This window comes from Scomber scombrus, chromosome 4, assembly GCF_963691925.1.
Source record: "Scomber scombrus chromosome 4, fScoSco1.1, whole genome shotgun sequence".
In the NCBI taxonomy this organism is placed as follows: Eukaryota; Metazoa; Chordata; class Actinopteri; order Scombriformes; family Scombridae; genus Scomber; species Scomber scombrus.
This window is the reverse complement of record NC_084973.1, coordinates 14,997,948-15,023,713: the sequence shown is the minus strand read 5'-3', so window position 1 is coordinate 15,023,713 and position 25,766 is coordinate 14,997,948. Positions and strand designations below refer to the sequence as shown.

General features: G+C 40.5%; 1 protein-coding gene across 1 annotated transcript in view; it reads right to left on the bottom strand.

The window, feature by feature from the left end:
• Positions 1–19,761: 19,761 nt before the first annotated feature.
• Positions 19,762–25,766, bottom strand: part of setbp1 (SET binding protein 1) — a 35,993-nt gene continuing 29,988 nt past the window's right edge. The window contains exon 7 of the mRNA XM_062417312.1: positions 19,762–24,663. Within this exon, the coding sequence (XP_062273296.1) occupies positions 24,158–24,663 (506 nt within the window). The 3' untranslated portion in view covers positions 19,762–24,157. The remainder of the gene's footprint in view (positions 24,664–25,766) is intronic.

Here is a 25,766-nt window from a genome sequence, read left to right as displayed (position 1 = left end):
GGATTTTAATACAGGAGGAAGCTGGGGAGGTAAAATGAGTTGAATTTTGGAGCAGGCAGCAGTGTAGCAGCAAGGGGCACAACTCAAGGTTGTTGTAAGCTTGAATGAGCACCTCATACACTGCTTATTGATAGAAGCAGGACGTGGACATACATGATTGGAGGTTGTACGGAGCATGTGACTATAACTGACCTGCCTCAACCCCTCTGTGGCACCATAGATAATGAATCAATTAACTGAGAAAATAATTGTTAGATTCATTAACAATAAAGATAGCAGTAGCGTGGACAGAGGAGCCCCAAAAATCAAAAGAATCTGCTTCATCTGCCGAACTGGTGAAGACATTTTGAGAAAAAATAACCATGCAGTGCAACCTTCTCAAATTAACAGCTTAAAGAAAATTCGGAGAGTTGCAGCACAAGTACTTAGAGCATATGAAACTGTCAACTCATAATACACCACAGATGAATGCACAAGAGTAGCCTCAATACAACTATTAGAAACCTTTTTAAAGGAGAAAAGACTAACTCAAGATGATCTCTCTCTTAACAAGAACAAGACCAAAGGGCTGATCATGGACTACAGGAAGGAGAGAGGGCAGCCAGACTCCATCAAAATCAATGGCTCTGTTGTGAAGAGAGTCAGCAATGTCAAGTTTGTCAGCACTCAAATCACAGAGGAGGTCACCTTGCTGTGTGGTGAAAAAGGCACCGCAATGCCTCTTTCACCTCACTTCCTGTTGTATTAACTGTACTACATTCCACCACAAAGCACAGAGAGGAGTTGTGTGGTCAGACCAGAACATCAGTTGATGTAAATTTCCTTCCATCCAGGCAACAGGCAGTATGCTAAGTAGGATTATTAAAGACCCCAGCCACCCCAACATTGTTTCAGCTGCTACCGCCTGGCAAGTGGTGCCACAGCCTCAAGGACTGGACCAGCAGGCTTCTGATCACCAAGCTTATGAACAATGGCCTGCAGCTTGCCTGATGTATACATAAGCATACATATATGTACACACACATTGTGTATGAATGTAAATATGTATTTGTTATATTATAGGTAGGGCACAGACACACACACACACATACACAGATTTACATATATACACTGTCGCCCATAAAGTTGGAATAATTTTGTTTTTAGACACAATCCACTGTTTATTCCTATTTAAATTTTCATTGTGATATAAGGAAGAGATTGATTAATAAAGTTTTGAGAAGATATACACTTTATCTGTCAAGAATGAATCACATTGTCACAATCATTTCATGGAAAGAGGTAAAAAATATTTTATTCCAACTTAATGGGCGACAGTGTATACTCATGTGTTTGGCTTTTCCTTTTTTAAATATTTCTTTTTTTTTCTTACTGTGTTGTCAAGGAGATGAAACCTCAAATTATTACTATTTTATAATTGTGTAATTAGATTTAACAATGAAGTACTTGAAAACATGAATAAGTCCAACGATCCTGACCATCCAGAGGTGAAGATGCACTCTGTCAAATTGCCCTCAACTCTACAGCTACAGTCCAGTGAAAAGTTTCAACAACCTGAAACAGGTTTGAAACCTTCAAGTAGGAATGTCAGCCAAACAATTAGTTCCAACTTAGTGATGAGTTACTCTTTAAAGCTGTACTGTATAGCCAAAGGGCTTTTGAGCTTTGACCATGTACTGTAGCATTTTGTTAAAACTAAAGCCATGAATAAAACATTTAGCTGAAAATACTGTAATTAGGTAAATCTCACTGTCATACAATTTGAGGACAATCAATTTTCTATCTTTGAATACATAACGAAAATAAAGTCACTAATCTGATCATCATTATATAATAATAATGACTCACGCTTTACAGTAAGACCGGAACCAGGAGGCTATTTGACAATACTCATATTGTCACTGAGATTGTCTTACAGCTCAAACAAAGGACTTTTCTCATTAATTGGACATATTACTCTGATTGACACGCTGAACATATGACAGGTCATAAATTAACGCTGTCAGTCCTGCTTTTGCTGCCATCTCCTGTATGAATCATTCACCTTGCTGCACGATTTTAAAACTGATGACTCAATGCGCTATTACATGGAAATGTACTTAATGCCAAGAATCCTACTACGAGGTCAGCACAACACTGATCTCTGCCATGAGCAATGTGTTGTGTCATGGATGAACACCAAGGGCTTTGCACCAATCCTGCTTTGTCCTGAATGTCTATGTACATGAAATCCCTCTACACTGACAGGTGTCAGGCCAGTTCCTTCATTCGGGATCATGATAGTAGGAAAAACATAATTCATACTATGATTAGTAACTTCTAGTTTTTGCACAGTTTTACATGAAGACAGTGATGTTTCTCTGGTTATGGAATTTAAAATAATTGTTTATACTGTTTCACTAAATGTCATAATTAAATGATTTCCAACACACACACACACACACACACGCACACACACACACACACACACACACACACACACACACACACAGATTATACAATAGATCATGGATAATAGATAGATGATGCAAACTCCGAAGGGTGTGTTTGTTCCTTGTGTTTATTAAACACAATTACGGTACAGTTATAAAGCTGATGAACAACCGTGATTAATGCTGCAGACATCTTGTCATCACTGACGAAGGAAGAGTACAACCATGAGGGTGTGGGCCAGAAAAAGATTTCTAACAATTTGTCAGACTCATTAAAAGAGGAATGAAGATCAAACTGGTCCAGCAAAATGTTTGTGGTAGTTCTCTAACCATGATATTTCCAGGAAAGGTTGTTCAAGAGTTCAAGCTGGTCAATACAGGTTATTATTTATCAGATAATATGGTTAGACTGCTTATGCAGAGATAATGTGGTGAGTTTATGATTGTAGTCATTTATTTAATTGTATATTGGTTTGATTAACAGGGGCAGTGCCCCCAATAAAAACACTTTAAATGTGCCAGTAAGCCGGAAAATAATTTTTTTCATCCTTTTTAGTCTCTGGATGGGATGTCATATAGTCAGCCATGTCAGCCTTACGTATATCATCACTGTATAACACTTAACAGAACAACATTGATAGTCAGATTGTGAATATGGTAGATGTTTCCCCTTAAAATATTTTACTGAAATATATATTCTTCTATAAATCACAACACCAAACTCATTGTCAGATGCCCATGCAAGTGGACATCAGTGCTGCTGTTCGAACAACAAAAAAATAAAGAATTTAAATTAAATTTAAACAAACAAAATGTTTTACTGTAAAAATGTCACTGTGAGGTTAAATCTATATGTTTTTAAAAATGTACCTCATCGTACCATTTTTACAAAAAATGTTTTTTGTTATGTATTATGTAACAGTCAGATCAGCTATGACAGGTGCTGAATGACAGGGCGTTCATATTTGTGAGTCAAGTTAGCCTCCAGGTATAAGCTGTCCCAATGAGTCTTTGAATGGAGCAACTTTTTTGAAAGTGCATTAAACCAATATGTTTTACTAATTCATAGCTACACCAGTCTTCCTGTACCTTAGCTCACATATCATATAACATTCACTGATTTACAGTGTGACAAATCACTGAAGTAGAGTGAAGTGGTTCAAGAGCTTAACACAGGAGTGATTAACTGTCATGTAATCATGGGTATTGAAAGTAAAAGTATTACATTTGTGCAAACATTGTCAATGTAGATACTTTGCATTGTTAGAAAAAACCAAATAGAGAACCAAAGCTGTTATTTGTGGCTTCATAAATCTGAGTTTGACGCAAAAGTCACAAAGAGATTCTGGAAAGCTTCAGCAACAATCACATGCAGCATGAGTGGAACTCCAGACAACTACGGTAGGATGATGCTGACATCTGGTGGACAACCAAGACATTACACATCAGCTGTGTCCATTTATCTCCCTCCCCTTCTTCTTCTCCTCCTCCTCCTCCTCCTCCTCCTCCTCCTCCGCCTCTATGATCACTTGACCTGTAGACTCATACTCACACTGGACAACACTTTCAGTTCCTCCGGATGCATTCAGATATTGGCAGCTTCGTCTTCACTGAGGACTCTGTTCAGACTGAATTTCTCTTAAACTAGACATAAAATCCTCACAAAACAAAACATGTCAGACTGAGTTGCATGCAGGATCAGACACTTCTGCCCTCACTTACCGAAAAGCAGATATGACAAGATTAAAAGAGGCAGCCGTTCAGTGTTTTCATACAGCCAACTCACCCTCATGCACACACAAAAAGAAAGGGGCCACAAAGTATGCCCCTATGTGTTTGTTTCTTTGTGAGTTGTGTGTATGTGTGTATGTGTGTATGTGTGTATGTGTCTGTGTCTGTGTGTGTGATGGGGTGGTGGGTGGTGAGGGGGCTCCTGCTTCTGCCAGAGTCTATGGAACCTGATACTTGATGACTCCCCATCACAAGAATGTGAGTTTCCTTCTCTTGGAGCATCTGGCCCGACGCCCGGCCACATCTCCATCTGTATGTGTGTGTGTGTGTGTGTGTGTGTGTGTGTGTTCATGTGTGTGTGTGTGTGTGTGTGTGTGTGTATGTGTGTGTTTGTGTGTGTCCATAAGAGTTCTTACTATTTGCCCCTTTTTTAGAATGAGCGGCCTCTTTCAGCACAGTGAGACATTCTTTGTATGATCCTCGTCTCATTTGTTTTCTTAGTCTTTCACTAACCTGCTGTCACTTTCATTTGCAACTTTCTGTCTGAAAATCGGAGCACTTCCAGGATTTGAGCTACATGACTCTGAGTAGTGCATTGTGCAAAGACAGAACAGGGACCCTTCAAAACCTTAAAAAAACAGCCTTTCAGATTATTCATATATAAACATTTTATGAGTATTGAAACAACCTGGCAATAGTGTGAAAATGCATTTCATTGTCATAGGAAACTGGATGGTAAACACAATCACAGAATCATATTCACACTTCTTCAGTAAACTAAAAAAACCTTAACACAAGTTATTATATAATACGGTTAGTGGTGACCTGGTTTAACCTCTCACCTTGCTTCAGAGATGAAGAAATCTACTTCAGGGTGTCTCAGTACACCATAACATTACTGCCAGGTGTGATTACAGGTGCACAGTCCTGACATCACGCAAACACTGCTAAGTGTGGTCAAAGGCGCAACAGACTTGAAGCTTTCAACAAGAGAGGGCAGTGAGGCTCTCCTTTTCAGCCTGGCAATTTCTTGTCCTGGGATCATCTGAGGAAACCCAGTCAAACACAAGGATAACATCATGATACTGCAGTGAGACAAGTAACTACAGGTGATGCTTGCTGAATATTAAATCAAGATTAGAATACTTGAAGACTTGAGCGGAATATATAGTTTCTACTATACATGTGTGTAGAGCACACTAATATCTGATATTCTATTCTTTCTTTTCTGAAATCAATGCCAACACGAAAGAGTTGCTCAGGTTAAGAAACATAATTCGTTTGAAATAATAAGACACCACAGGTTCAGTTAATGTGATATCAAATTATCAGTATTAAATTGCAGATTATCATGGATTTGCCAAAGTACAGGATCAAAAAGATGTGAGATTATGAAGATTACAGGCTTACTGCAGTTTTATGGTTTCAAACCATTCCCTTCTCTTTAATGAAAAGTGTGTGTGTGTGTGTGTGTGTGTGTGTGTGTGTGTGTGTGTGTGTGTGTGTGTGTGTGTGTGTGTGTGTGTGTGTGTGTGTGTGTGTGTGTGTGTGTGTGTGCATGCTAGGTTTTACTCATGTTGTGGGTACATAAATATTGACTGGCCTTCTGGGAACAAACAATAAATCTCCATAACTTCAATAATTCATTTTGGAGTGAAGATTTGCTTTTAGGTTAAGGTGAAGGTTGGATTTAGTTATGGTTAAGGTAAGTCTGCAGGAAATGAGTGTAAATAAGTGTCCTCTGAAGTGATGGAAATATGACCCTTGAGTATGATTGTGTGCTCAACCACCCCCTCGCCATGTTCACAGTACATAAACATTTATGTGTTTATGGATGTACAGCATTTCTCAACAATTATAACTTTTCCTATGAAGACATATTAAAAACACAAAAAAGTGTGCCCGCAGGAGTTTTACTGTTGTTGACTTTTACCTTAATAAACCAATATCTGCTTACAACTACATTACATCATAAACCATTTATTAATGTTTTAAATGCTAAATAGATGTGTTAAAATGTAGTGTTACTAATAATCTGTTTGCCAATGCTGACAACCATTTCTCAGCATTTTCTACATTCTATGCATTTCTTACCCATTGTTAAAGTAGATATAAATGGCCAAAAATGGTCAAGTATTTGGCTGCTTTGCTTCCTTCAAGAGCTTCAACATTAAATCTGTCATAAAGCCACTTTCGTAAAGCAAACATCCACTGGAGAGGGCAGATGTCAGCTACACGTTTCAAATCTTTTTCAATAGTACAAGCAGTTTTTATGTGGAAATACAGTATCTTTGAGTTTATTTTAGTGTTTTAATTCATAAAGGACAAAAGTAGTAAATACAATCAATACACACACGCAAGGAACAGTTACAACATATCTAAACCCTAAGCACATAAACCTTCCTTTTTACCTTTTTCTCAATTAAGCCATATTGTTTTGAACAAAAAGCTGCATGTCTACATCCTGCAGTTATATATAGGCTGAGATAGGTGCATCATGTTATCCAGATGTAAAAAGTCCACCAGATGGTGACTCATTTAACATCCAAAGAGTTGCTATATATGTTACTTTTAAATGACAGAGAAACACAGATTAGATATTTAATAAATATTTAATATTTTATTTTTGTATTTGTTGCGTATATATTCTTTTCACATCACAGTCAAACCATACTTACTTTTATCAGGCACACTACAAATATATCAAAGGCTATTCATTCTCAGTGAGGTTGATGTATTATATGAAAGCTGTAAGACAAAGAACAGAACTGAGCATATTCAGAGTTTTTGTCTTAACTCCAGCCTAAAAGTGATTGGAGGAATTCAACTGTTTCTTGTTACAACTCTCCCTGTTCATACCTGCATGAGTTTAGAAACTAACAGAAGCATTTTTTGGTCAAACTACAGGCTTTTTATATTGATAGCAAATTAGACGGTTTATCTGTTTAACACATGAAAACATGTTACTGTAGTGAAATTGGATTAGATTAGATTCAACTTTAGTTTAGTACTGAGACAACAAAGTGCAGTTAGGTGACCTTTTCATAAAATAAGTCTGTTTTTGTGAAATGCTTTTCACCTATTAGTTTTGCAAAAGCTGGCAGATGGACAGGAAGAGAATACGGAGAGAAAACTCCCCTCTGGCACTGCCACTTGAAAAACATCATTAAGTGTCTCGCTCGCTCGCTCCCTGGATGAAGTGCTGGATTCTGTTTCCCTTCTTTAACATTCAATAAACTGCACTTCCCAGAAACCCAAACACGATATAGCAGTTTATATATATATGTGTCTGTGTGTGTGTATGACAGCAGGAGAGCGAGAGAGAGCAGGTACGAGTGAAGACAAAGGCTCACTTGTTCACAGCGGTGTTTTATCCTCATTACACTCCTCATTTGTTTACACTGTTCACTCTCTCACTTCCTCCATCCTTCACTGCCTCCCCGTCTCTCTCTCTCTCTCTCTCTCTCTCTCTCTCTCTCTCTCTCTCTCTCTCTCTCTCTCTCTCTCTCTCTCTCTCTCTCTCTCTCTCTCTCTCTCTCTCTCTCTCTCTCTCTCTCTCTCTCTCTCTCTCTCTCTCTCTCTCTCTCTCTCTCCGGTGACACATTCATTCAGTACACAAACTGTAATCAGTGTTTACACTTATGCCGCCCTTCACTCATGACATGCAGCATGCACTGTAAATTGGTCCATGCACTGTGTTGGCAGGACATGTAGGTTTACAGACATCTGAATCAATGAGCCAAAGTGCTAAGCGAGGTGAGAAGGAATTCAGATAATAAGAAAACATATTTAAGAAAATGACGAGGAGGGTGAAGTCATTTGGATGAAAGACAGGACTGGAGATGGTTGGGGTTAGGTGGTTAGAAGTGTCTTTGGTGCAGAGAAAGATGTGAGTGAAGGCAAAATAAAGGGGTTAACTGTGCAGCTAACTCTTGGCTCACAAAGAGACAGACCCACAGAATTAAAATCAGACAGACATAGAAAATGAGAGCAGAAGGGAGAGATGAAGAGAATGAGAAAGGGAAGGGAAGAAAGAGAAGGAGAGAGAGAGAGAGAGGGGGGGGGGGGGAGAGAGAGAGAGAGAGAGAGAGAGAGAGAGAGAGAGGAGAGAGAGGGGAGAGAGAGAGAGAGAGAGAGAGAGAGAGAGAGAGAGAGAGAGCAAAAGACAGAAAGTAATTGGTTCTATGATGGCTTCCAGCTGCATGGCACTCAGCCAAACCAACTCTTCATGACACACACACACACACACACACACACACACACACACACACACACACACACACACACACACACACACACACACACACACACACACACACACACACACACATTTCAAGTCAGTAGTGCACCATAAATATAAGATCCATAGTGTCTGACAATATATGTTAGCAACTGTGACATGCTAAGTTTCTCAATGTGAAAAATCGATTTTGTGATTGAAATAATGACCAGTTACTTTCAATAACAGGCTGATTTCTTTCAGTTGAAAATGTGTACCATAAATAAAAATGTATGTTTGGCTGCGGGATTAGGGGGCCAATTTTCTGTTTTGTTTTGTTTTGTGTTTTAGAGATGTACCTCTGCAGAAGAGCACTCTGAGGCATTACAGCAGCTACCACCAGGGCGCAGAGTAAATGACATTACAGGTTTATTCAATAACTCCCCTCTGTAATGACATCAGCTTCTCAGTTCAGATGCATAAATTGAGATATAAAACTGGAACTTGTTTGTGCTGATAAAAAAAAACTTGAAGTCTGTCTGCTTTTATAAAGACTCTCATGTGAACAGCAGAGTTTAAACTTATTTGATGACTCCCCAACAACTGATTTAAGTACATATGGACAGATGTAAATGTTTTGGAGGTGATGTATGTGTGTGTGTGTATGTGTGTGTATGCGAATGTTGGAAGCATAATGTGACATCTGTTTGAGAGATAGTAAATTAGCAAGTTTCCTCCCGCTAACGATGTGAGAGTGTCAAACATACACACAAACACACATGCACACACACGCACACACACATGCACATGCCCGCTCGCGCACACACTCACACACACACTCACAATCACTTATAGTCACATAGTGCAGCACGCAACATAACCACACAGTCATCACACAGGCTACCATAAACATTAAATAGTAGAAACATGATAAATAACTCAGTGACAAATCAGGGCTGTGTAGCAGGAGTAGACAACAGATTGATGCTTGTGTTAACATGTTTACAACATTCAAACACTATAAACAAATAAACTATTTAAATGAATTATGATAATGGCAAAAACTGATTATTGTATGTGATATTTTAAAATTAAATAAAATAAAAATCAGCTCTCTTTTAACCTTAGATAATTAAAAGAATAGGCACCAATATTCCCAAGGTAATGAAATCATTAGATATTGTATGAATCCAAACATAATAGCCATGAAAAGTTCTTATTGTCTCTCAAAGGAGCATATTTTGGCATTCCCAAGAAAGCTTTTTTTCTGTACAGTTTGTTATCTTCTTGAAATTCAAATTTCACTGTTACAGAACAGAAGAAATACAAGAACAGAAGTCATTAAATATCTTTCTTCTGCATGAAGCTGAGCTTGGCTGAAATATTTATTGAGACAGAGATGGGGAAGCGTATCTGTCGGACAGTTTAACAGCTCATTTCCAGCTCTGTGTCGATCTCTGAAGGAGAATCTCTCTAATTGATATGCAGCTAACGCTTTTTGTTACACTGCAGGTTAGTTATAGGCTGTTCAGTAATACTGTAACAGCTAAAACAAGGCTTCAGATGGTTAATCCATGTCTTGAGTCAGTAAAGCTGTCTGCTGTTTGACATTCTCACAGCTTCTTGCTCTCTCTCCCTCCGACCCTAGTTGCCTGGAGGCTTTATCCACTAAGTCAAAACATTGGCAGCTTCAATATTTTAATTCCTTTTTCAAAAACTGATTTTCCCCTTTATGGCTCATGCTCATCTGTTTTTCATGTGGCCGTGACCAGGAGAATAATGTTATTAGACTCCAAGTAAAGACAAGGGCACAGTTTGGATCAGATAGAGCTTGATGAGAGCTGGAAAGAACAAGTAGGCTATCTTTGTGGCACGCCAAAACTCTCTCCCTCTCCCTCTCTCGCATTGATGGACATCCACTGCTCTGCTCTCAAACAGATGGTAGAGGCATTAGAAGCTGGTTCTTCAGAAACGAGAGAAGTGAAATTATTATCTCTGACATTTCAATACAGTCTTTAGTCCAAGCTTCCATGAGGACTTCCAAATCCATTCAAGCTAATCTAGACGCCTCTTCACACAGCTTATCCTTCTCAAGGCTCTTCCTTTCTAAGCCCATTGGATCACTGCTCGTCAAAATCATCTCAAACTATTTACAGTGTGTATAGTGCACCCACAACATAAAGACACCATCGTGTAATGACATTTAAGCCTTCAGACACTGACTGGAAGTGACTGTATCCATTTCTCATGGTGTTTATGCTCTCAGCAGGAGACAGGCCAAATCCCAGGCTATCCCATGCTAAATTAACATTGCATGAGCTGACTGTGGTCTTCACTTTTGCAGCAATATGAGCAGTTATCAAAATCACACAAGAGAGTCTCATTATGCTCAGTAGTAAATGACTAATCTTTAATGAGACCCACATTTAACCTTCTAATGGCTCTTTATTAGACTAACGAGCTATGCCTCAGAGTGTGTGTGTGTGTGTGTGTGTGTGTGTGTGTGTGTGTGTGTGTGTGTGTGTGTGTGTGTGTGTGTGTGTGTGTGTGTGTGTGTGTGTGTGTGTGTGTGTGTAAGAGAGGAAGTGTGTGTGCAGACTATATGTGAGCGCAGCAGCGAAACACTAATTAAATTGTCGGATGGTGCAGTAGATTAGGCAGGCCCCCTGCAGAGTCTTCGGCCCCGATAGGCAAACAGGCTTCATCCCTCAGCCAGCCAACCCAAATACATCACAGCCCAGCGCTGCACAGAGCTCAGCAATAACATCAATGCTCACAACACCCAAATATCTTTAGTCCAGTGAGGCCAAATCAGATGGCCTGCCAGAGCCAACAGACTGCTGGGTGACTCAGAGAAGGCATGGACAGAGATTTTAGCCTCAGCTGAAGGGGAGATTATTTGCCGTTCTCACAGCAGCATCTGTGTTCATACACACACACTTGCTCATATGCAGCAAGCACATACAGCATGCATGCACAGATGCAGAGATGCAAAAATGCAAACAGAAACCCAGAAACTGGTGTAAGAGGTAAAGTTTGGTAAGGAGAGAAACATAAGAGAGGATCGAAAGTTTTGCAGAGGGCAAAGCATTTCTTTCATGGTTTGAAAAACCACAAGATTATAAACTTCTTCTACATTGTGTGTGTATGTGTGTGTTTTAAGATGTAGTCATGCCACCACAAAAGGAAGGAAACTCTATAGCCTCAGCTTTGCACAAATAACAGTTGAAACTACTGTAAGAGGCATGATGGGGAGAGTGTGAAAATGACTTAATCATAGCCTATAATTGATATAATTTATTTTCTCTCTGTCTGTCTAGCTTTTTCAAACACACACACACACACACACACACACACACACACACACACACACGCACGCACGCAAACAGACACACACACACACACACACACACACACACACACACACACACACACACACTCAACTCCACAGCAGTTCTGATCTACTCCTCCACCACTCACATCATCGATGTGCGTGTGCCTGTGTGTGTGTGTGCGTGCGCATGTGTGTGTGCAATTATTTCCAATGCATCTGCTCTCAGTTTACATAAATTAATGAGGTAAATTTTGTTCTTTCCTTTTGAGCTGCACTCTCTCTGAAAGTTTTGGGAGTCCTGCATCTATGGTGGCTACACATCCTGACCTGACTTTAAATAAATTAATGAAAGAGGTTTTGCAAATTACTCAGCAGATGAATAACACATATTTTAATGGTCTCTGCTGGATTTGTGGCTTTTTCATCTAGGGTGGTCACAGATTCTGATCTGGGTTTCTTAGATTACAGTTCTGTACAGTATCAAATGCAGCATCCTGTCCAAAGGGAACACTGCACTGGTACTCACATCTTACCATGTGTGAAGAGGCAAACGTGCATTTCTAGTTAAATTGTGACTATTTTAGTCGAAGATGCATCCCGTGCCTTGTGGATGTACCTGCGTGCCTGCGCATGGCCTGCATGTGAATGCAACTCATCCTGGAGGATGCAAGGCTGCTCTCCCAGGCTCTTAAAATGGCTGCCTGGAGGCATAGAGGAATAGTGCTCCTTTTATTAATGCTACACCTTTGATTAATCTGAGCAAATCTGTTCCCCATCCAATGGCTGACAGCTCTGGGGCCGAGGCAGGGACCCCAATACACACACACACATAGACACACACACAAACACTGTCAGTGAGTGTTGACACAGTCCAGATGTTGGCAGCTCTGTTCCAAATGAAAGCAGGGCAGCCGGCCAACAACCTGAACCACTCTCCCCATCAAATGATATGTTTACAATAATACTGTTCTGAGGCTCATGAGACACACGCACATGTGCACATGTATGCACACAGACAGACACACACACAAACACACACACACACACACACACACACACACACACACACACACACACACACACACACACACACACACACACACGCACACGCACACAGCATGCAAGCATTCTCAAAGCAAGGGAAATGAACTAATGGAAAGCCAGCATACTACATTGGGTGCAAAAGTGAACCAACTTGTGGTGGAGGAGAGAGAGAGAGAGAGAGAGAGAGAGAGAGAGAGAGAGAGAGAGAGAGAGAGAGAGAGAGAGAGAGAGAGAGAGAGAGAGAGAGAGAGAGAGAGAGAGAGAGAGAGAGAGAGAAACAGAGAGAGAGTTTGGTAAGCCAGAAAGAAGAAGAAAAGCAGAAAATTGAGAGACAGGGTGTGACAAATAGACTGATCAAAGGAGAGAAACGAGTCATTATCATTGCCTTGTTTGGATCTGTATTCCTCCTGCTATGTCAGTCAGACAGAGAGAGGCAGGGGATGGAAAAATAATAGTGTAGTTATGTAATGTGCCTCGCAGGGCTGGAACTGAAACAGACAGAGACAAAAAAACACCACTGGTTCCACACGGAGTTGCAGCAGAGGTCAGACTGTACCTACTGTTCTCTATAGCATTGGCTCTCAAGCATGTTCTGCCTTTGGACCCCAAAGAATGTAGTGATCCACTTTTGCAGAAGTAACACAACCCAACGTTGAACTCTGACACCAGACAATGATTCTTTATTTTCCCTGTTATCCGGCAAGTTCACTTGATTCATTGTTGGTGTGCGCCTAGGGGCTGTAAATATTCATTATTTCTCAGACATTATACATTTATCACAAAGATTAAAAACATGAACATAGTATAATTTCTATGTTGCAAGTATTTTTTTATCATCACATTAATCATTTGGCAAACCTTTTTCTCTCAGAGCTGCCTGGGGGGTCCTGAGCCCCAGGTTGAGAGCTGTTTCTCTTTTTTTTCACTGTCACACACACACACACACACACACACACACACACACACACACACACACACACACACACACACACACACACACACACACACTCACACACACACACACACAGACGCACACATGTACGCAAGCACACACACACACCACACACTGAAATGTGTGCACAGGTGTTTTTATCTAATGACTACCTGAGAGCATTTCTATATGTTAGTACCTAAGCAAACATTGTCACATGCATCTAATGAGCAGCCATTCAGTTACAGTCTGCTGGCTCTAATCAGACGTTTGTTCTCAGCATGGTACGTCTGACTGTCATGCAGTGTAGAACCTTCATGTGTGCCTGGCAGCTCAAAGCGTCACTACTCTTCATTATGTATACACACACATGCCAGAAGCGCATATCCAGACGTGTACATGTGAGTGCATATGTTGGGGAATGTGAAGATTTGCTTGGATAACATTACATGCACAAACATACAGGTGTTGCAATAAATGTTCTATTATCCTTGTTGCTACTCTGTTCTGGACTATTTCTTGGAGCAATAACAATCAGATAATATTTCCTTGTTTGTCGGCCGATGAAGACAAGCCACTGCAAGCATAAACGGAGGGATGGGAAAAAATGAGTAAACCAGTCTGATAAAGAACTTAATCCATTCATCTGCTCCAACAAGACTAGACAACAACTGGTCCACTGTGCTGACTGTTTGCCTTGACTCAACAAAGTTATTATTCAGATTAGAATTAAAGCACATATTATAGGATATGATGTAGATGCTCTCACAGTCAATCCTGTATGCAAAATTCATATATATTTGAAGCCCTTTGAAATATTTCATCGCACTAAGTTGCTATATTATATTACAGTAATTTTAAACAATGATTTATTAACTGTGATGCAGATTTTCAACCAAAAATGTTTAAGACACAACTGCCATCTGCACTCACAGAGAAAGCAAATTTGCGATTTTCTTTATACAGAAAATTAAAAGAAATTGTATGCTGATTTCATGTGTCTCTGCTCAACAAGAAAATCTATGGTTGAAAGTAACTAAATAGAGAATAGTCAATACACTTGATATATTATGACTGCATATATGAACATATAGTCACATCAGATATGCGATGCAATCAGATATGCAAACACAATGCTGAATTTGTTGGGTAATATATCATCGAAGCAATATAGTACATGAGCAAATTAGTGTTAGAGGAATGCTCTTCACCACAGAGCTTGCAAATGCCTGGCACTGTTGAAACATATGGGATGAATTATCTGCACAACACTGAGGAAGAGAGAGCAGGAGAGAGACAACAAGAATATTTCACTGAAATGTTCTCCTCAGTAATTGAACATTGTCTTTCATTTTGCTGTTTTCGGCCTTTTTGAAGTTGCACTGTTTCGTGCTATCACTGAGCTGATGAAAGTGTAATGAAGTGTGGAGTAACAGTGCCAACTTCAGCAGAAATGCCTGTGGTTCTGCCTTCCAGCCCAATACTAACAACACAGCAGACAAACGGTGCAGATGAAAACTAACCGAGGACTTGAAATCATTTTTAACACAGAGACACGCTCCCTGTGCGTCACATAATCTCATCCACTAAGGGGTGTGTGTGTTCACTACGGGGGTCCATTAATAAAATATGACTGTATCATATAATAGACTCGTCTGCCAAATTACAGGAGACAGAGAGACAGCTTATTAGCAGGATTGAGGGGGAGGTGTGTGTGTGTGTGAAGAAGAAAGAGAGAGAGAGAGAGAGAGAGAGAGAGAGAGAGAGAGAGAGAGAGAGAGAGTGTCTGTGTGTGTGTGTGTGTGTGTGTGTGTGTGTGTGTGTGTGTGTGTGTGTGTGTGTGTGTGTGTGTGTGTGTGTGTGTGTGTGTGTGTGTGTGAGATGGAGCCTGAATTGAGAGATTAAGTGGCCTACTCCCATCAAAAAGGCACATTACCTACAGTAAGTGTTGGCTTCATTAATAAGACTCAGGCAGAGCCAATCTGCTAGCAAAGGTTCTAACTGTGATCGAGGAGACATGAGAGAGGTGGACAATTACTCTCTTCTGTGCAGAGGAAATTTTGTCTTTCTGTTTTTTTTTCTTGTCTTACCCCACCAATATACAACTATAAACCTATATATGTAAGTATTTAGTATAGTACACGCAGGCAGGTATATATTGCCATACATGCTTATGCACATACACACACAAATCACACACAAAACAGTGCACTGCTCTAAATCCAAATCAAACTGCCATGAGTCACACTGTCACCGTGGCAACAGTGGCCGGCTCCATGCAGAACATATTCTGTCATATCTCTGGTGTTTTTTTTCTCTTTGCACCACACACAGACATAACCAACTTTCAGTTACAGTTATTCCTGCACTGATCACTCAAGCAGATCAATGAATAAAGCACTGATGTGTGCAGGTTTGAATGCTTTTGGGGCCATAGTTCAGATTTTCATCATTTAAATCTGCAAAAACCTTTTCATTTACCCTCTTTTTAAACTGGACCACTGGGTTTGTGTATCTGTCATATTTACTGCTTTGACCACAGTGAGTATAAGATGATGCTCTGTGTGCTATAAATGTGACACAAGGGGCTGGAACCGCACTGATACATTTCACCACCAGATGGTGTCTCCCATCACTGCCATCACTGCAGTGGAGAAGGAGAGAGAGGGGGAGGGAGGGTGTGTGTTCAGATGTTGCCTGCTCTATCCATCTTCATAAACACAAGCAATAGTCATCCTCTGAAAACACCAACAGAGATAAATTTAGGGGATGTTTGGTTACTATGCAGGCTTCCTGGTTAGTTGGCCAGGACTGCAGGATTATCTGTTCTAAATGTACTGCTCTGTGTATTGTATGTTGGTCTATGTGGCTTTGGGCATGCCTCAAACAGTCAGTGACATTCATTTGCATTCAATCATGCATCTTGACTGGGAATTTAATTTGTTAAGAGTAAAATATAAATCTTAAATATTTGTTTGGGTAGAACATGTAAAGATCTGAGAGAATAAGTAGATGTAAAGACATGGTGCATTTTTTTTTACCCCATGTATTTTTTAACCAATCTGGCTCTGTTGGCAGGGTTTCACCAAGAGGATTTTTATACTTGTACTGAAGGGGCAGCACTTAGGAATACAGCTGTCACAGTACAGCTAATAAAGAAGAAAATTGAATTTTTCGAACAAAAAATGACATTGGGGTGACGTGCTGTGTATACAGAAATGTTCCTGGTCTTAGTCCTGAAAGCAGCAGCACAATAAGAGAAAAGGAAAACTTGCCAAAAATAGCACACATGGTGCTGAATAGAAATTCTGTAGGCTTTCTAAGGTTAATGCTACCTGTAGACCTACACTCAATACTACTGTGCAGAGATGAAGATTATATTAAAAGGATAACAATAATATACCCCGAAATTATAGAGAAAATAAACTCCAAAAGTACAAATACTGATTTAATTAGCATAGAACTAGTGATGAATTCACACAAATCAACACAAACAATTGTGATAATTTACACCAAGTTCAATGTTTATACTGCAGAGGTTGACATGACAAGACTTAAAGTACTTTGTCAGCAGAACTGCACAGAGAACAATGACAGAAGCAGCCTTTGATTTTCTTCCACAAATGTTCTGTTTGTTTTTCCACTGCTTTACTACTACCAGCACATATACTGTGGCATAAAACTGATTTATGCAAGTTTGAGGAAGTGGGCAGGAGTTATTTGCAGTGTTGTCCTAGTTGCCACTATTTGGCAAATTGATCATTTAGGAGAGTTTGGCCTTATTTTGCCTGTTTTTCCTCTTCACAAGTAAATGACCAGCACAGGCAGCACCACTTTTCAGAGTGAAAACAAGTGAAACTTTATCAGACATATTCCAGTAGTATAATACAAAAATTTAAACACATTCACAGTGACATGAAAATGGTTTACCTAGTTGATTTTATTTGTCTTTCGGCAATCCTCGGATCAAGAATACAGACCAGTGACTACTTATTTTCTCTAGGCTCAAACGTATGTGCATGTCAGCAGTTGGCTGGCTGTTAACTGTGATCTTGTGTCAAGGTCTGTTTCAGCAGGGGCAGGACGAAGTTGAGCATCTCTATGATGCACTGGTATGGTACTAAACAATCAAATCAACAAGAGTTAAACCTGCCCTGGTTAAACTTGTCAGGAAAAGTGAAAATCATTGCATCCAGTAAGTTCAATAAAATGGGAAATCTTTCTTTTAATTTACTTGTTCTCCTAAAAAAAGCATCACTTGGCATCACTAAGACCTGATGTGACTCCTGTAATGCTCATTGGTCCTGCTGCAGCGTATGTGCCCCTCTGCAGAAATGTCACCATGCGTGAAGCAGAAAGCTTTACAGAGCCTGGTCAGCATAGATCATATATATTTTTCATACACACACACTGTCAGGTTCCCTCAATCCTAAATCCTACATTCCAGATGAGGCTGGTCCACAGAGGATTGGGCGGGAAGACCCTCCCAAATTTTTGGAACATTTACCTTAAAAAGCAGGTTGTTTAAGTTTGAAAGCAGTAAACCTTCAGGCCCCAGCTGAGCACCACAATTTATAAGAACTGTTCTCCTCCTACACTCTCGAAGAACAAGCCTCCACTACTACTAAATTTCAATTACAGTCACTATCTCCAGATACCATATGATAACACTGATCTAATGTTTCACATTTTTTTCTTTTACTGAGCACGTCTATAATTGCACTGGAATATTTCTGTCACGCAGAGATGTCAAAGAAGGTAAGATTTGTGAGATTTCATCAAATTTACAGCTTAATGGTTTTGGAGGGATCTTTGCACACTTGTGGAGAAACAAGAGTTTGAGGATTTTCTCTCTTTGTCCAGCATGGGGGCTCCACCTACTGACCAGCTGAAATATATTGTACCTTTATATAACTGGAAAAAAGTTATATAAAATGTTCAAATATACATGTGCTGTTAAGTTTTCAATTAAGATTTTACGAATGCAGAATTCTCACACTTAATTGATTGACCACTGTTTGCACATGCTCCGGTGTGCGAAAGAAATTAGTTGAGGCCCCATTTTTGAGTTAAATAATTTTGATATGATTATTGTGGGCCACTCTGGCTGTGCGTCTTTGAGTCATCACAACCTTTCATCCGAATATTGAGAATGTTGTATATTATGTTTCTATAAAGCACTGGAGCTTGTGTTGTGGACATCACCATCTTAGGGAACACTAAATATGACACTAATCTGGTGATGGAATTCATGCATTGCAGCTCAGATTGATGATACTTTTTTTTCCTTTAAGTGTTGCTCTATCTCAACAGTACATCCTTAATGCAGGATGTGTTTTTCTGTGCTGTTTCATTGTGATCACAGCCCTGGTGATCTTTGTCATCCTTTCTGTTGTGCAGGAGGTGGAGTGAGGCCATGAGGGCTCATTTACAGGCAGCTTCACTGCAGCCACGAATTCTATCAGAGGGGGGATTTTTTTTCAGCACAGCACCGGTGGTGCCAACAGTTCCATCAGCACCACTACATACACTGAGACACATTTGGGCAGCTCACCCTGCAACCATGGTAACAGAAGAATTTTACTAGTTGGCAGCAGCCAATAGTGGGGCACTTCCCACTCAGCTCTGTCCAATAACAGAGCAGCCTGCAGCCCAGCCCACCTACAACTGACACTGATGGGCTAGTGGAGGGAGGATTTAGAGATGTAGGCTGTGCTAATGAACATGTAAGAGAGTAAGAGCGTGTAGGTATGTGTGAGAGCATGTGTGAGTGTGACTGAGTGAGACTGTAGCATAATCTGATTTGAGGATTCCCTCTTTTTTAGTCGCAACAACCACACACTTAGTGGGGTAGTACCCATTCACTGAGACCATCTGACTTTCAGCACCACAGTGCAGCAAGCCCTCCTGTCATCTCGCTCCCACACACTCACATACAACACACACGCACAGTCCCAACTGGTTTTTATCATAAAATAACTGGTCAGCCTTATCTCTGACTGCCATTTGACAAGGCTGTTTTTACAATCTTAACAAGAAAGAAGAAAATATGTGCCACCATTAGCTGTCAATAAAGTCATTTATTATTTCACACAATGGATAACATGAACAACTTCAACTGTAGTTCTTCTTAATAAGTGCTCAACGCTGCCAGCCAACAGAAGGGTAGCGAAAGAATGAGCTTTTCTTTCTGAGGAAAGAGAAATAAAAAAAAATTTAAAAAAAATGAACCTACCAGATCATGAAAGATAAACATGACCAAAAGCATGCCAGCGGACATGAATATACATATATATTGCATGTATATATGTGCTTAAGACATATATCTGTATGCCAGCAAATGCAAATACAAAATATATGTGTACATTTACACATACATACTGTGAAGGATATATGCATATGCATGCGCATCTAGTATTTACTCTATATGTCAAATATTTGCAGTTTTTAATATTCATACAATGTACAAAAATGCTTCATGAATTAAAAAATTCATTACAAAAAGAAACATATCAAACAATATACAAGTCTTGCTCCAAATTCAATTGAAATTCAACTTTCAGCTTGTCTAAAATATTTATGCATACAATCAAGTTGAGCATGCAATAAAGGAAACCCACTCTAGAAAAGGTTCAAATACACTATGTATACAAACTAAAATATGCCCACACTGTTAGAAGAGCTCACTTTGTGCTCTAAAGAAGTACATTTATTGGTTTCTCAATGCTTCATCTGCATTTTCAGCTTTGAACATTATAGCTTAGAACTGTAACATATGCCGTGAGGATGACTACATGTACATTTATGAGGCTCTGTCTCACGTGACCCCTCACAAGATGTGTAGGACACTCATCACAGCATGCTACATAGGGAATGGGGGAGAGAGGGGTGGGGTGGGGTGGGGGGTGGGGGGAATCAAATTTAGGTGCCATTATATCTTATCATAGTTGCTGTAGTGAACTGGTAGGTGTGCAATATAATGAATACACTACTACCACTGATCTAAGGTCAAATACTAACATGCTGTCCTTGATGTGTGGACCAAAGACAATGTTATATATCCTTAGATCAATGTTTAGTGGCGTCCTGTGGCCACTGGTCCAGATTAGCTGCTAAATACAATACAACAACAGTGACCTTGAACCCTATTCACAACCACATCCCCTCTGCAGTCTCTGTGTATAGTGAAAGCTCTGGATTAGGACAATACTTGTCAGTGTTAGAAGGCACCGGAGCATTGGCTGGTAGGAGAGACAAACAGGACAGACAACACCTGGGGTCTTAAACTCTATCATCAGAGACCGCTGACTGACCACAGTATGGAGGAGTAAGCTGCAAAGCGCGTGTACTCACTAACACTCTCACACCACATACCTAAACCTCATCTTCACCACAACAGACTGCAGACCGGCAGAAAGCCATCTAGCAAAGCAAGGTTAAGCACACTAACGTTAGGACGAGTGTATTTTTGGCTATTTCCTTTGAGAACTCTCCACACACAACCCTCTTGCTTTCCTTTCATGCTACTGCACTGCCCCAACTGGCTGCAGGCTAAATAGCTGCTAGTCAGCAGGGATTCCTATTTTTGGTCGAGTGCACTACAGTTGGGCTTGTATCCTCCAATAACTTTAAAGGTGTAATAAGGCATTATTTTAGCATTCTGTGTAAGTTAACGGACTGGGTCGATGACTGTCAATGTACAGCAGAATTTGTCGAATGGAAAATTCAATTTGAGTAAACCGTGGCCATTTCTTTGACTGTGTGTTGGGTCTAGAGAAGTCTTGATACAGAGAGAAGGTCTACTGTGGTTTTAGGAGACAGTCCCAGCATAGCCGAGCCCAGCAGGTATCCATGCGGGATGGACATACTAACACTATTTACAACAAACACTTCAATACTGTAGTTTTACATCTGGTTAAGGCTGTACTGCATAGAGTTGCAGTAACTATAGTTTCATGAAATGATAGTCACTTTCTGCACAACTTATTACAAATTATTACTGGTATTATTCACAATTCTTGTTACATGAATTCATTTTATTCAGTAAATAAGACCACTTATTTCTCTTTGTCGAAGGGTGGACCCAGAACAGAAATTCCTTTTAAGGTCATTGCCAGGCATGGCCTGATGCATAGCAAACAACAATGTATGAGAATTTGGTTTCCATAACAACCTCCTCTGTTCCTCCTCTGCCAAGTATATAACCCGTTATAGGTTGTAAATAACAGGTTATTTACTGGGCAAAGTCAGTGATCTTGAATTATGTATCTAGGACATTGAGAACAATCAATATCACCAGATAGAAACACATCTGATACAGTGGACCTTTCTGTTTCCACCACTGCTAAAAAGCCTAACAATGCAGTGTAGGCCAGCACACGATGTGTATTTAATACCATAATATCATATCATCTTCATCAGTCCAGCCCTTCTAGTTCTGTTTTGATGATATGGGTCAAACAACTAGGAGGAAGCTGGGACACAGTTCTTGGTGACAGAGGATGCTGACTATGGAAGCTGTGAAATAACAGTGTTGGGGTTCTGATGAATAAGACACATGCGTCATATGAACAATCATGAACATTTTGGATCAATTTCTGGGACACTCTTTTGCCATTGGATATTTCTCAGGTCAAATGTAATCAGTGAGAGAAACAAACATAAGGCACAAGTTGAACTGCTGCAACTGAGAATCCCATCCCGCCCAAAGAAAACAGAATCTCCTGAACCAGAACTTGAACACAGTTGCCAAAGAAACACTGATCCATTGCTTATAATCTGAAATACTTATTTGAGAAACCACTTTTGTAGATAGAGTTTAACAAAGACTTGACACATTGACACAAAGAAACCCAAGATGGCTACATTCGAGAGTGCACATATGAATGCTTTACATTGGTGCCAACATGGTGGAGAGTTTGTCAAACTCTGATTTTAGATTAATTTAAATTATACATCCTCACACTGAATACTGAGACTTTGGTTTCTAAATCTAAATACTGGATTTTTGATTTACTTCCCCAAAAATGTTTCCAAGGCTATGAACTGAAAGTATAAAGACTGGGATTAGCTTTCAAAACACTGACTGTGAGCCCTCTTCTGCTGAACTGTCCGATCAATTCAGACTCGGGGCCTCGGTTTGACGCTTTTGGCTGCGCAGCCTGCATATACAAATTGATTAAAAATAATGCATGCTCTCTGGAATGGATATCCACACCATTGAAGGCCAAAACATAAGGCTGGAACAAGCATGTAAGTGCTGCATTTGATTGATGCAAGTGTATGGTTTTTCATAGTGCATTAAACCAATTTTAAGGTTTACCAAAAACACACCTGATATTCCTCCTGTATGCAATGCCCCCTGGATATAAACACAATAATGAGTGTATGAAAGAATACATGTGGTTCTTTCTGTCTGAAAACAAACTTGTCTTGAGTCGCACCCATGTCTGTTTTTGGTTATAAAACAATACACAACTTTCATTGTCTATGGTACAACAATTCTATTCAATATACTGTATGCCAGTACATGTCTATGAGCTGGTTTCCCATTGTACAAGGCAGGTAACAGTGGACTTTGTTTCTATGTACAGTCTGGGACAGTCTCATCCACCATATTGCCTTTAGGTCACTGCCCAGGACACGCCTGAGCAGGGAGGGAGAAATAAATGGGGACAAGGGGGGGGATAAGTTGAAGGAGCACAAGCAATGGAGATGTAAAACATGATAGGGAGTAGATGAGAAGACAAAGGGGGAGGGAGGTGAGCAGCAGGCAACAGAGTTAGAGCTAAAGATTGGGGTGAGTGTCGAGCAGGGAGTGGGACCAGGGGTGAGGAGCATCCAGGAAGAATCAGTTACTCCTCAGAGAAAAGCAAGAAAACAAGGAAGGTATATGAGGGTGACAGCAAAAACAGGGTTAAGTACTAGGGTAAGGTGGCTTAATTACTGCTGTATTATCCCACATGTCTTTGACAAGCTTCCTCAGAAAGGCAAAAATAAGCAGAGCTGCACAGTTTTATATTAACCATTCCCTCTCCCTTTGCTGGTAAATATATGGCTGAAGCCACATTCAGATACAGTATCATAAAGTACCATACACATCACTGTATCAGATACATAAAGAATCACATAATATCCTACACTATCTTAAGTACCACACATTTTATAGCATCAGATTCAGTATCAAATAGTACCATATAGTGCCATATTAAATGAAGGTCCAATGAATCCTAGAAAGGCTCATGTCTGGTTGGGTTTAGCAAACAGAGGGATGGCACTGGAAGTGTTCCCTCCTCCTGCTCCTTTGCTGACCCACTGTAGTCCTCACAACAAATCAGAGAGGAGAAACAAGTCAAAGTGCACTGAGGAGTGCCAGAATTAAGGGCACTACATCTGATAAGCTTGAAAGAGCACTGACTCCTTAAACCGCTCTCCATTCGTTTACAGAGTTGCTCTCTTCTGCAGGTCTATTGACTAGAGGGAGCCCATAACTCGTCCCTGCTGTGGCCCCTGCCTCTGCGTTTCGCTCCTTTGGCCAGCGGCAGCACAGCCCGTGCTTGATGTACCACGGTCTCAATTGTTGCTGAGATGGAATCGTGATTGGAGAACTCCAGAGGTTCGGGGGTCAAACTTGGCCTGAGGCTCTGCCTACCTGGCAGGTCATCACACCTCTCCAGAACAGGCATCCCCAGAGTCCTCCCATCACCTCTCCTACTGGCCAACATGTCCAAACCCCGAGCATCAGCCCGGGATTCCTCCCTCCTATTGACCAGCTCTGATTCTTCTAGGGGTTGTTTTCGGGGCCGTCCAGGCCTTCTTTTGATGACATTGTTTCCTGTTTTGGCTTGTCGCTGCAGGCGCTTGGCACGGAGGATCTTCTGCACATGCTCAAAGTTCAAAGAATGCATCCTCCTCACGTCCTTCTGGATCTGTTCCACCTCTCGTCGCTTATACCTCCGCTTACCAGGAACACCTGGGAGAGGAGAAAGTAAAAAGACTGAGGTGAAACATCACAAGGTAAATAAATAGCAGAGCAAGGTCTATAAAGAGAAAAGAGTTTTTTATGCTAGTGTGTCACACAAAATGAGCAGCCTTGGAAAGGCCGGGAAAGACATTACACCAATTTAGCTCATGAAGAAAACTTCAAGAGCTTCCTGCTAATTTTGACATATTCATGTAGGCCTTTCAAAGCCCAGCTGAGCCAGGAGAGCAGATCCTATCCTGTAATTGTCTACTAGAGAGCAGAGAGGAGAGGGGAGAGGAGGAGATCCCATTCTGCTAGCAGGAAACCCACAGAAATGTCTGCTTCAACCATTTAATATGTCGCTACACAATAACAACCCTGTGCATCTGGAGCACAGGCTGCCAAAAAACCATACACACACACAAATGCAAACACACTTATCAACACATTTATCCACACGCACATTCTCACACAGACACAAATGCAAACACACACACACCCAACATGCACAAACAATGAATTCAGCAGTTCAGAATGGCTGAGCACAAGAAACTGGAGCCATATTGTTTCCTTCACTCTGGTGAACTGGGCAGTGTGCCCTTTACACACTGTTCTATCGTCTCTCTTTCCCCCTTTACCCATCACTCTCATTCTCTTTTCCACTCTACCCTTCATGGGCGGCAATATGCTACTCTCTAATTTTCAATTAAACTGGTAACACTGCACCATTTCATTTCCTTCTCTATTTCAGAAACCGCTTCCTGGTCTTGGTTGATCTCTGTCATTCTTTTTGTTTCCCATCTCTGTCCCATTTCTTAGCTCCCCTCCTCCTCTCTGTCTGGGCACTGTTCCCGGGGCTCAGACTGAGCCACAGCCAAAATGGAGGAAAAGCACAATCAGCCACCAGTCCCCAAGCAGTGTGCACACAACATGCTCGGTCTCTTTTCTTGAGCTTTTACTGCTATTCTTGGATTCTTTTACTATCTCCTTCCTGCTTTTCCTCCAGAATCTTGCTGATACAGTGTAGCAGGTTTTAACAGTGATGAATGCATTTAACCAGAAAAAGTCTTAAATTTAATATTCAGATGACTTCTGTTACTGTGGAGAGGAGG